This window comes from Oncorhynchus clarkii, chromosome 7, assembly GCF_045791955.1.
Source record: "Oncorhynchus clarkii lewisi isolate Uvic-CL-2024 chromosome 7, UVic_Ocla_1.0, whole genome shotgun sequence".
Lineage (NCBI taxonomy): Eukaryota > Metazoa > Chordata > Actinopteri > Salmoniformes > Salmonidae > Oncorhynchus > Oncorhynchus clarkii.
This window is the reverse complement of record NC_092153.1, coordinates 25,063,667-25,077,883: the sequence shown is the minus strand read 5'-3', so window position 1 is coordinate 25,077,883 and position 14,217 is coordinate 25,063,667. Positions and strand designations below refer to the sequence as shown.

The following is a 14,217-nucleotide window of genomic DNA, read 5'->3' as shown; positions in this document are numbered from 1 at the left end:
TGCAGTGGTCTGACACTCCTTCCATTTCAATATTATCGCTTGCACAGTGCTCCTTGGGATGTTTAAAGCTTGGGAAATCTTTTTGTATCCAAATCCGGCTTTAAACTTCTTCACAACAGTATCTCGGACCTGCCTGGTGTGTTCCTTGTTCTTCATGATGCTCTCTGCGCTTTTAACGGACCTCTGAGACTATCACAGTGCAGGTGCATTTATACGGAGACTTGATTACACACAGGTGGATTGTATTTATCATCATTAGTCATTTAGGTCAACATTTTATCATTCAGAGATCCTCACTGAACTTCTGGAGAGAGTTTGCTGCACTGAAAGTAAAGGGGCTGAATAATTTTGCACGCCCAATTTTTCAGTTTTTGATTTGTTAAAAAAGTTTGAAATATCCAATAAATGTCGTTCCACTTCATGATTGTGTCCCACTTGTTGTTGATTCTTCACAAAAAAAATACAGTTTTATATCTTTATGTTTGAAGCCTGAAATGTGGCAAAAGGTCGCAAAGTTCAAGGGGGCCGAATACTTTCGCAAGGCACTGTATGTGTGTGTGTGTGTGCTGTATTATGTGTGTGTGTGTGTGTGTGTGCGTGGGTCACACACAGAACAGTGATCCAGTGCTGTGCTGAAGGCTGCTGAAGGCCTTTCATTGTAATTAGATGTGAGACTGTTTCAGCGGCTCGTGTTTGACGTCTTCGTCACATATACAGGGGAGGGCTGAGGGGGGACGCTTGTTAATTATCCGTCCCAGAAAATCCACAGTGGAAAAGCTGAAATTCACCATTTTCCTTCATCTGCTTGCTCTGCCCTCATGTTTAGCATCACATTATAAGTGTTTTACCATTTTCCTTACAGGACAACCATGGCTACAAGCTGATAAACAATTTGACATAAACAGTTGCATTCGTGACTATTGACTAATGCCAATACAGATATACGGTCTGCCAAGCAAAAACATGATTTTAAAAAAAATCTGTGAAAAAAAGTACAGAAATTGTTTGCTCACTGGGAAATGAATATCCCACTAGTCAGTGACAACTGTTTGGAGGTTGTGACCGCAACTGTGAGCTTATTACAGTACTATAGACACTATGTCCTGGGATTTCTTATGATCTTCTATGTAGAAGAACACACACACGCATGCCGTCATGCAAGCACACACACCGTACCTTGACCCCTCTCCCAGCTTCATAAGTGTCAGCGACTCGTTGGCTAATTTTGGAGCGGCAGGTGAGGATTTGTCTGAGTCCAAGTTTCACCTCTCTCTGACTCTGAAATGACAGTTAAGAATTTGGGTTAATGGGTCAAAGGTCATGTGGACTAGAGTTCAATCACATTGAGCCCCAAAGCTGTTTTCTTCTCTATTCTTCTCTTTCTCCTTGGTTTTATAAGCTTGAATCATCCATTCAACATTCTCCTGAAATCAATACATCCTTCTCGAAGCACCTCTTTTAACATACACATGATTAAATAAATCCACAGGTACGTCGTCCATATTAGGACAGCCTTAGTTTTGATTAGACAACAACTCTTCCTGAGATGGAATCAATTCCTGCTGAGCCTGAGGCTGTCCTAATATGGACACCACGCGTAAAAACCTTTCCAGGATTTCTCACGAAATTCTCCATGTCTCATTCTCAGGTACGACTTCATTGAGATCCGCGATGGCGGCTCGGACTCGGCTGAGCTGCTGGGTAAACACTGCAGTAACATCGCCCCCCCAGCCATCATCTCTTCTGGTACCGCCCTGCACATCAAGTTTGTCTCAGACTACGCCCACCAGGGGGCTGGCTTCTCGCTGCGCTACGAGATCTTCAAGACAGGTGAGCCCATTATGTCCGGCGCTTCGTTGTTGAGGCGGTTTTATTGGTTATTATTTTGGGAGGTTTTCCATGATCTTTAAGACAGGTGAGTGAATTCTCTAATTCTGCCCGGTGAGCTCTTATTTGGGGTGTTTTGATTGGTTGTTGATCGTTGGGGGGGGGGGGGGGGGGGGGGGGGGGGGGGGGGGGCTTTCATGGCTTTCGTCAAACCATGTAAATGTGATCTAAGTTCATCCTAATACATTTTTGGGGTTGAAACCACAATGGCCAAACTCTCGCCAATGGCTCTGGGTGGTCATTCCCCTAACTAGCTAACTAGCCTTGTGGAACATGGATGGTTGACTGAGTTCTTGCTATGGATGCCTTGGGCAGAAGTACCTATGATGACCTTCTCCTTAACGTGGTGGGCGTCTCTCCCATGCACACCTATTACACACAAACACACGCGCACTCACCTCGCCGCCTCACACACACACACACACACACACACACACACACACCCCGACACTCCCAGACCAATTAATTTCAAGAGAGGCAGGGAGGAAAATAAACGTGGGTAAGCCTTTAACTCTTTTCATCCTGTCTGAAAAGCATCTCAGGAAGGCCTCTATTAACTGGCCTGGGATCTGCTTCATCTAGAGGGGGAGGAAGGCTGAGAGGGGGGTGATGGAGAGGGGTTACAGGCGGTATAGGGAGATGATGAGGAGGGAGGGGGGAGGAGGAGGGGGCAGGGTGGGGGAGAGTGATTGAGAGGGGCTACAGGCGGTATAGGGAGATGATGGGGAGGGAGGGGGGAGGAGGAGGGGGCAGGGTGGGGGAGAGTGATTGAGAGGGGCTACAGGCGGTATAGGGAGATGATGAGGAGGGAGGGTGAGGAGGAGGGGGCAGGGTGGGGGAGAGGGATTGAGAGGGGCTACAGGCGGTATAGGGAGATGATGAGGAGGGAGGGTGAGGAGGAGGGGGCAGGGTGGGGGAGAGTGATTGAGAGGGGTTACAGGTGGTGAGGAGATGATGAGGAGGGAGGGGTGAGGAGGAGGGGGCAGGGTGGGGGAGAGTGATTGAGAGGGGTTACAGGCGGTATAGGGAGATGATGAGGAGGGAGGGGTGAGGAGGAGGGGGCAGGGTGGGGGAGAGGGATTGAGAGGGGTTACAGGCGGTATAGGGAGATGATGATGAGGAGGGAGGGTGAGGAGGAGGGGGCAGGGTGGGGGAGAGTGATTGAGAGGGGTTACAGGCGGTATAGGGAGATGATGAGGGGGCAGGGTGGGGGAGAGTGATTGAGAGGGGCTACAGGCGGTATAGGGAGATGATGAGGAGGGAGGGGGGAGGAGGGGGCAGGGTGGGGGAGAGTGATTGAGAGGGGTTACAGGCGGTATAGGGAGATGATCACTGGGAGAGGGAGAGGGTAGAGTGAGGATGAGTTGGGATTTGAGTTTAACCATGGTGCTGGTGGTGGTAGTCCATAAGAGGAAGTGTACTTGACATACAGTACACTCACTGTACTGAGCTATACTGATACGCTCTATATTGAGCTGCGCTTTGCTTGTAAGATCCCATTGACATGGATTTGTTTGGGTGGGATTCGTGTAGTAGTACCTGCTCTGTTTCCAAACATTTTTAAACTTGATTTGAACGTGGCCCAGTTTTGTCATTTAGCTCTGTTACCAAGGCCACCAGCACAATGATATGATGGTGTGATAGGGCTGGTATTATACACACATACACACACTCTAACAGAATGGATGGGTATGCTGTTGCCATGGTTTTAACAAGAGCCTACTATGCATTTGGGGTGCAAAAACAATGATATGCGTGTGCGATATGTGTCCGTGGGTGGTTACAGTGTGCTTGGGCGTTATAGGATTTTGTTTGTGTCTAAGTAGGCGTTTAGATGTGTGTGTGTGTGCGTGCGTGCTCTGTGTGTGTGTGTGTGCATGTGTCTGTGCCTGCGTGTGTTTCTGTGTGAGAGAGATCGACACGCAGAGCATATGTTTTGGAGGGCGCTGTTCTCTCCCTCTGCATCCTACACCCATCATGGTTGTTTGTTTTAACAAGTCAGGTTCGGGACAAATCGCTCCACAAACCCCAATAGTGTGCGAGTTCTGGGAGAACATTAGAGACTGCCAGGCACAACCCCCAGTGAGAGAGCTGTTGTTTATTTACATTGATGTTTGTGCATGAGGGATGTGTGTTCTAGTCTTATTTGTGTGCACTTGCCGTGTGTGTGTTTGTGTGTGTGTACATGTTCTCGTCTTATTTAAGTGTGCGCGTGCAGTGTGTGTGTTTATGCATCCGTGTGTGTTTTTGAAGGAGTGCGTCACTAGAGGAGATATGATCTTAGGTCAATACACAGCTTGGAGGCGTGTCTGTCCGGCTGGCGGTTGTCCTCAGCCAGAGCCGGACAATTCAGTCCTACTTTCGCTGCTGATCAGGGTCGTGTTCATTAGGGCACACAATGGGAACACATTTCGAAAACCGTTTGCAACTGAAACTAAAATCAGTGTTTCTTATTGGGCAAGTCCAGGTAATAGTCCCACCCTGTTTCAGTATGTTTTCTTCCGTTTGGTGCCAAATGAACACGACCCTTGCAGTCTCTTTTCCTAGACTGCCATCAGCACCCGAGGTGAATGAGGAGGAGTCTGTTGTAGCTTCACTCAGAGAATACACTGTTAAGTAAGCAGAGTGTGTGTGCAGACATGCATATGTGTTTGTGTATACTGTACCTCCCTTCCTATGTTCAGTGCCAATAATGGATACAGGGATTATAAACAGCAATAAGATATTTAACTTCTCACCCTAAACTGTATTCCCTGATCCATTTTCCCCTGAGCCCCCAACCCCTCCCCCTGGGGGAGCGTGTGCCCCAAAACAACAACCCTCCAACCCCACCCCACCCGCAACCCCCACACCCGCACCATAACCCCACAGTGGTGAAAGTACACCCCACTGCCCTCCCTCCTCCATTATTGTTGTGCCCTACTTTTCTCACACACACTGGCGTATTAACCCCTCATACCAAACCAGCCCCCCACTCTGCCCCCTGTCATGTGACTGTTACTGTGACACTGTTACCACAGCTACAGCGGGAAGACTTCCCGCCAAGCGACCTCCACCAGCCTCCAGCACTAGCGCAGCCAATCGTGATTGATCTTTCTGTGGTTCCCCTTTGGGGTCATGGTTGACTCTGTCCCCCCCTAACTCGGTCTGTAGGGTCACCTTTGGAATCCAGACACACGAACACACACCCCTCAAGTGTATTTCCGCAAAACCCTTGGGTTGACTCCAGCGAGAGTAGGCTGCGAGGAAGAGAGGGAGAACGGTAGAGTGGGAGAGTGAGAGAAGGGGAGAGTCAGAGGTTGAGATGTGCAACAGACGTGCACAAACGTGGAGGTGAACTCTCACAGCATGAGGTTGCACGAGGAGGAGGGAGAGGAAGACGAAAACAGGAGCAGGGGGGGAAGAGGGTGAATGAACAGGCTACGCACATTCCTCCTAGGGATGGGGGGGAGGAAGGAATGGAGGGAGGGAGGGAGGGAGGGAGGGAGGGAGGGAGGGAGGGAGGGAGGGAGGGAGGGAGGGAGGGAGGGAGGGAGGGGGGATTCCCTGACAAAATGTGCAGAGACTACTCCGTCAGGCACTCGAGCGGAAAGCGCCCGACGCATTTCTACCCAGCAACTCACCCACTCACCCCTCCCTCTCCCCCCCCCCCCTCCCCCTCCTCAACCCCCCGCCGGCAGACAGCTCTTGCCAAATGGCTGCTCGTGGTGAAATGTGCAAACCAGGCGTGTGTGTGTGTGGGGGGAAGAGGGGCTTGTTTTTGGAATGTTCATATAGTTGAACTAATAAGGACTAACAAAAGGGAGAGTACTCATGCATACACACCATCTCTCACACGCATATTTGGCATGTCAGCGTGTGTGAAGCTGGTGGTAACACACACTGGGCTAATATAGACAATGCAATGGTGTGATTGAAGCCCTCTTTCACACACACACACACACACACACACACACACACACACACACACACACACACACACACACACATTGCCTATTCAGTGAGGGCCAGTCAATGGGCAGTAGTAGACCTTGCTGGAGAAGTGCTTTGGCATGCTTTCTCGTGTGTGTGTGTGTGTGTCTCTCCTCTCGTCCTGCGGTGAAAGGCAGCAGTCCTCATCTCCATGAGGTCTATAACAGTGTGGTCGGCATAGTGACTGGTTAAGGCAGGCATCACACTGGCCTTGCCTCTACTCGTTAAACGAGAGGGTCTGACTGACCAATGGAGACACAGACACGCGCGCGCACACACATACATGCACGGAGGGACAACACACATGCGCAAGCAAACACGTACACACACACACACAAAGGCCTTTGAGAGAACATTCAAACACTGCCCCGTGGTGATGGTTGGGGTTGTTGTGAATTAGGGGTAGACCACATGTGGTTGAAGTACTAGGTCATATCAGATCTGGGGGGGGGGGGGTGCTTGTCTGTTTGCTGTTGCTAATCTGGTCTTCTATTCCCTCTTTCCACTTTCCAGGCTTCTTCCTCTGTGCTGCTCTTTCTGCATGCCCTGCCCCTCAACAATGTATACACAGTACACCTCAACAATGTATACACAGTACACCTCAACAATGTATACACAGTACAACTCAACAATGTATACACAGTACACCTCAACAATGTATACACAGTACAACTCAACAATGTATACACAGTACACCTCAACAATGTATACACATTGCACCTCAACAATGTATACACAGTACACCTCAACAATGTATACACAGTACACCTCAACAATGTATACACAGTACACCTCAACAATGTATACACAGTACACCTCAACAATGTATACACAGTACACCTCAACAATGTATACACAGTACACCTCAACAATGTATACACAGTACACCTCAACAATGTATACACAGTACACCTCAACAATATATACACAGTACAACTCAACAATGTATACACAGTACACCTCAACAATGTATACACAGTACAACTCAACAATGTATACACAGTACACCTCAACAATGTATACACAGTACACCTCAACAATGTATACACAGTACAACTCAACAATGTATACACAGTACACCTCAACAATGTATACACAGTACAACTCAACAATGTATACACAGTACACCTCAACAATGTATACACAGTACACCTCAACAATGTATACACAGTACACCTCAACAATGTATACACAGTACAACTCAACAATGTATACACAGTATACCTCAACAATGTATACACAGTACACCTAAACAATGTATACACAGTACAACTCAACAATGTATACACAGTACACCTCAACAATGTATGCACAGTACACCTCAACAATGTATGCACAGTACACCTCAACAATGTATACACAGTACACCTCAACAATGTATACACAGTACACCTCAACAATGTATACACAGTACACCTCAACAATGTATACACAGTACACCTCAATACACATGTATACACAGTACAACTCAACAATGTATACACAGTACACCTCAACAATGTATACACAGTACACCTCAACAATGTATACACAGTACAACTCAACAATGTATACACAGTACACCTCAACAATGTATACACAGTACACCTCAACAATGTATACACAGTACACCTCAACAATGTATACACAGTACACCTCAACAATGTATACACAGTACACCTCAACAATGTATACACAGTACACCTCAACAATGTATACACAGTACAACTCAACAATGTATACACAGTACACCTCAACAATGTATACACAGTACACCTCAACAATGTATACACAGTACACCTCAACAATGTATACACAGTACACCTCAACAATGTATACACAGTACAACTCAACAATGTATACACAGTACACCTCAACAATGTATACACAGTACACCTCAACAATGTATACACAGTACACCTCAACAATGTATACACATTACACCTCAACAATGTATACACAGTACACCTCAACAATGTGTACACAGTACACCTCAACAATGTATACACAGTACAACTCAACAATGTATACACAGTACACCTCAACAATGTATACACAGTACACCTCAACAATGTATACACAGTACACCTCAACAATGTATACACAGTACAACTCAACAATGTATGCACAGTACAACTCAACAATGTATACACAGTACACCTCAACAATGTATGCACAGTACACCTCAACAATGTATACACAGTACACCTCAACAATGTATACACAGTACACCTCAACAATGTATACACAGTACACCTCAACAATGTATACACAGTACACCTCAACAATGTATACACAGTACACCTCAACAATGTATACACAGTACACCTCAACAATGTATACACAGTACACCTCAACAATGTATACACAGTACACCTCAACAATGTATACACAGTACACCTCAACAATGTATACACAGTACACCTCAACAATGTATACACAGTACACCTCAACAATGTATACACAGTACACCTCAACAATATATACACAGTACAACTCAACAATGTATACACAGTACACCTCAACAATGTATACACATTACAACTCAACAATGTATACACAGTACACCTCAACAATGTATACACAGTACACCTCAACAATGTATACACAGTACAACTCAACAATGTATACACAGTACACCTCAACAATGTATACACAGTACAACTCAACAATGTATACACAGTACACCTCAACAATGTATACACAGTACACCTCAACAATGTATACACAGTACAACTCAACAATGTATACACAGTACACCTCAACAATGTATACACAGTACAACTCAACAATGTATACACAGTAAACCTCAACAATGTATACACAGTACACCTCAACAGTGTATACACAGTACACCTCAACAATGTATACACAGTACACCTCAACAATGTATACACAGTACACCTCAACAATGTATACGCAGTACACCTCAACAATGTATACACAGTACAACTCAACAATGTATACGCAGTACACCTCAACAATGTATACGCAGTACACCTCAACAATGTATACGCATTACAACTCAACAATGTATACGCAGTACACCTCAACAATGTATACACAGTACACCTCAACAGTGTATACACAGTACACCTCAACAGTGTCTACACAGTACACCTCAACAATGTATACACAGTACACCTCAACAATGTATACACAGTACACTTCAACAATGTATACACAGTACAACTCAACAATGTATACACAGTACACCTCAACAATGTATACACAGTACACCTCAACAATGTATACACAGTACACCTCAACAATGTATACACAGTACAACTCAACAATGTATACACAGTACACCTCAACAATGTATACACAGTACAACTCAACAATGTATACACAGTACACCTCAACAATGTATACACAGTACACCTCAACAATGTATACACAGTACACCTCAACAATGTATACACAGTACAACTCAACAATGTATACACAGTACACCTCAACAATGTATACACATTACACTTCAACAATGTATACACAGTACACCTCAACAATGTATACACAGTACACCTCAACAATGTATACCCAGTACACCTCAACAATGTATACACAGTACAACTCAACAATGTATACACAGTACAACTCAACAATGTATACACAGTACACCTCAACAATGTATACACAGTACAACTCAACAATGTATACACAGTACAACTCAACAATGTATACACAGTACACCTCAACAATGTATACACAGTACACCTCAACAATGTATACACAGTACACCTCAACAATGTATACACAGTACACCTCAACAATGTATACACAGTACACCTCAACAATGTATACACAATACACCTCAACAATGTATACACAGTACACCTCAACAATGTATACACAGTACACCTCAACAATGTATACACAGTACACCTCAACAATGTATACACAGTACACCTCAACAATGTATACACAGTACACCTCAAGGACATGTCCGTTCTATACCATTGCTGTTGTTAGAGCTTTGAATAACAAGAGAGGCGGAGGATAGAGAACACAAGAGAGGCTGAGGATAGAGAAGACAAGAGAGGGGGAGGATAGAGAAGACAAGAGAGAGAAACAGGGTGAGAGGTGGGAACACAGAACAGGTTGGGGATTGGAAGGTGCAAAAGTATATTTGATCGGTGCTTTGAATAAATGAGAGGGAGAGAGAGAGGGAGAGAGAGAGGGAGAGAGAGAGGGAGGGAGGGAGGGATAGAGGGAGAGGGAGAGAGAGAGAGAGAGAGGTAGAGAGAGAGGGAGAGAGAGGGAGGGAGGGAGGGAGAGAGGGAGGGAGGGAGAGAGAGGGAGAGAGAGACGTGCACATCACAAATCATGAATGTGCGCGTCCATAAACACTCAGTAACTCAGGGGGAAGTTTATATGGGAGGCACATCTGTCGAGAGCTCAAGGTGAGCCGCCCAGGGCGCATAAATCTGCATAGCTAATGAGCTGCCGGGCCGCTTAGCGAGTTTACTCCCGTTTGATTTGGCTTGTGTTTTTATTTTCTCTTATTTTGTTGAAGCAAGGGAGTGAATGCAGAGCTTACTGGGTTGTGGGGGCGAATATGAGGTTTATGATGAGGCGTGTGTGTGTGTCAAAGGTCAAATGGGGGTGCTTATATTTGTCCTGTTTCGCTGCGTGTACACGTGGGTCACCTGTACGAGTGTGAGGTATGGAAATGGAAATGTTTTTGTTGTTGCATATCCCAACTCTCCCTGAGACACCCTCGGAGAGTGGGGTCACGGCCAGGGATCAGCCATTATTGACTGCGACCCTGGACCAATTAGGCTTAAGTGCCTTGCTCTGGTGCAGATCGGCAGATTTTTTTCACCTTGTCGGTTCTGGGATTTGAACGAGCAACCTTAAGGATCCAGGCCCATTGGTCTAACCGCTAGGATACCTTCCCCCCTGTGTGTGAGAGTGCATGTGTGTGTGAGAGTGCATGTGTGTGTGTATGTGTGTTGCACAATGAACTGCGACTGGATTCTATTATTGCTGTCTTGCAGTGACAAATGTCTCGTCATCGATAAAATGCCCTACTAGTAAAAAATGATTGCTTTCCTGTGAAAAATGTCTCATGTCTGTGTCCTGTGTGTGTTCGCCATAGGATCGGAATTCTGTTTCCGGAATTTCACCAGTCCTTCCGGAGTGATCGAGTCCCCCGGCTTCCCCGACAAGTACCCCCACAACCTGGAATGTTCTTACATCATCATAACTCCGCCCCACATGGACGTGACCCTGACCTTCTTGACCTTTGACCTGGAGAACGACCCCCTGCTGTCAGGAGAGGGAGACTGCAAGTACGACTGGCTGGACGTGTGGGACGGGCTGCCCCAGGGTGAGTGCTTACCACACACACACACATACACACTGTATGAGGCACATGCATGTGTTTGAACACAAACACACACATACCCACACACATCGTCTACAATACCGCAATGGAGCTTTTCCTGCGGCCTTTGTCTCAATAACAATCCAGGAACTAGCCCCTTCCTGCATTAGCCATCCTACACCTCCCAGGACTAAGCTTTTCCCATGACTTGTTTCCCATTCATCCCCTTCATCAGGCTTACTTCCCCCTTGCTTCAATCTGCCCTTATCACACAGCACTTTCTTCCTGTTTGGGAATAGGGAGTACGGTGAAGTTGCCCCTAGATGCTGTTCTTGGGTCAGTTTAGCATTTTTCTCACAAATGTTTAAGGTTAGGATTGGGGGAGGGGAGGCTAATCCTAGATCTGTACCTAGGGGAAACGTCACACTGGAAGCGAGAGTGAGAGTGCCTGTATGAGGGGTATCGGTTGCCGTGGCCGGCGCCTGTGGGCGGAGTTACATAACGCACCATAGCTACATGCTAGTGGTATCAGGAGAGATCAGGAGAGGAAGGGAAGGGGAAAGCACCAGTGGGAGAAAGCTCTGGAGAGCGGTATCAAAACGCTCCGTTTTCTACGGCTGGGGCTGGGAGCAAGATGCTGATAGATTAGTAGAGAGGAGAATTTTGACTCTCACTTGCTCAAATATTTTTTTGAACTTGAAATGGCCAATACAACAGCTTCAATACCTCCTCACTTAGGGCCAAACTACTCCCATTTTCAATGTGGTTCAAATGCTTTGGTCAATCACACAAGCTTAGTAGAAATGAGTCTTGGGAGCGGTGTACTTTTGTATAACATGACCCATGTGGGAATTACATTACATTTACAGACTAAAACTTTACAGACTAAAACTAAAGTACTGGGCATCAGGTTCCATTTCAACTCAAAGAAGAGAGGCAAGATTCATTGAAATACATTGAAATTCCAATTCAAGAATAGTTTTTATTTTATTGATTTTTTTACGAGGGATTTTTCATGACTTGAATTAAGAATTTCAATGAACTTCCTTGATTGACTGAATTGACGTGGAATTGAGCCCAACCCCATCGAGCACATTGGTCGAAACACTGGAGAGTCTTTAGATCTGAAGGAAAGGAATGGAAAGCTGATTTGGGGAATCTTCCGGAACGTTGTGTGTGTGTGTGTGTCTGTAATCCTGGCGGATTGGGTGGGATTGAGAAGATTGGGTGACAGCAGTGTATAATCTAAAGTCTGCCCCCACAGTGGGTCTTAATCCCAGCCTAAACCACACGAGATGGAGAGACTCACGCTGAGACACAGACCTTCAGCCTTTTCATTAGATGCTTACTCCAGTTTAAGCCCATGTCTGGACCAAAAAGCACTTTCAATGGAGACGCTCACATTCCATGAAATGCAGGGATGCTAATGAAACATGTTAAAATCCTGAAATAAATATATAAAAAATAGGAAACCGCATCCGAGTTTGCTTTTTGCAGGAACATATCGAATAAACGTGCAAGTTTTTATTTTATTTTGTGAAATAAGTATATTAAAAGGTCCACAAGTATTTTCTTCGACAAGGTAAAAATCTGTCGTTCTGCCCCTGAACAAGGCAGTTAACAAGGCTGTTCCCCGGTAGGCCGTCATTGTAAATAAGAATTTGTTCTTAACTGACTTGCCTAGTTAAACAAAGGTTAAATAAAACATTTAAATTGGTTTATTTTGAACACTGAAAACATACTGTATATGTTGAATGAAGACCCCTCCTAACTATTTTTGTCTGTGTGTGTGTTTCCAGTGGGCCCTCTGATTGGTCGTTACTGTGGTACTAAGATTCCTCCTGAGATCAAGTCATCGTCTGGTCTGCTGTCTCTGTCCTTCCACACGGACATGGCTGTGGCCAAAGACGGCTTCTCAGCTCGCTACAACATGACACACAAAGAAGTCAATGACAGTAAGTAGCCCGCCTCTCTCTCTGTCTGTCTTTCGATTTCTCGTTCTCCTGTTCTCGCGTTCCCATATCCCTTTCTGTTTCTCTCTTTCCTTCCATCTCTCGCTCCCTCTACCATTCTATATGTGTCCTATTGCCCTCGTAGGCACTTTCTCTCTCTGCCTCTCTTGACCTCTCTCTCCCTTTCACTCCCTCTTCTCTCTCTTTCTTTCCCTCTGGTCTCCCTCCGCCTCTAACTCTGGCCCCCCTCTTTCCCCCAAACTCTCTCTGTCTCCTAACCCCCCCCTCCCCCCCCCCCCCCCCCCCCCTCCTCCTCTCTCTCCACAGCGTTCCACTGCAGCACAGCGTTTGGCCTGGAGTCGGGGAAGATTTCGGACGACCAGATCTCAGCCTCGTCCTCCTTCTACGACGGCCACTGGTCCCCTCGCCAGGCCAGGCTCAACAACATGGACAACGCCTGGACACCCAGCGAGGACAGCACCAAGGAGTACATCCAGGTCAGACAGTTAAAAAAAAAAAAGAGACACAGCGAGAGAGACAGCGAGAGACACACACATAGACCCACACACAGACACACACACAAAACACACACGCGCACACACACACACACACACACACACACACTCGCACACAATCAAACACTGTTTTGACAATATGCAGTGTGCGGAGCAGATGCAGGATGTGATCTGTCACTTGATAGATGAGTTTGCTACTCAGGAATGGGCTGTTAGCAGTGGAATAGTGTGCCATTGATTTTTTTACCTCCTCCTCTCCCTTATCCCGCTCTCCCTCCCCAACAGCAGCCCCATAGGGCCTGGCAGCACTCCCCCCCCCCCCCCCCTGTCTATGTGACAGATGGACATACAGTGGCAAGACAATACAGTCTGATTAAACTAATAACACACAAATGATTGTAATTTTTCTTGTCTATATTGAATACATCGTTTGAACATTCACAGTGTAGGTTTGGGAAAAGTATGTGAACCCCTAGGCTAATGACTTCTCCAAAAGCGAATTGGTGTGAGGAGTCAGCTGACCTGGAGTCCAATCAATGAGACGAGATTGGAGATGTTGGTTAAAGCTGCCCTGCCCTAT

General features: G+C 46.0%; 1 protein-coding gene across 2 annotated transcripts in view; it reads left to right on the top strand.

The window, feature by feature from the left end:
- The window catches only part of LOC139413112 (neuropilin-2-like), a 74,555-nt gene that overhangs the window by 21,188 nt on the left and 39,150 nt on the right, over positions 1–14,217 (top strand). For both annotated transcript variants that reach the window (XM_071160173.1, XM_071160174.1), the window contains exons 3-6: positions 1,649–1,830; positions 10,943–11,173; positions 12,970–13,125; positions 13,450–13,619. In XM_071160173.1, coding sequence (XP_071016274.1) covers positions 1,649–1,830; positions 10,943–11,173; positions 12,970–13,125; positions 13,450–13,619 — 739 coding nt within the window. The remainder of the gene's footprint in view (positions 1–1,648; positions 1,831–10,942; positions 11,174–12,969; positions 13,126–13,449; positions 13,620–14,217) is intronic.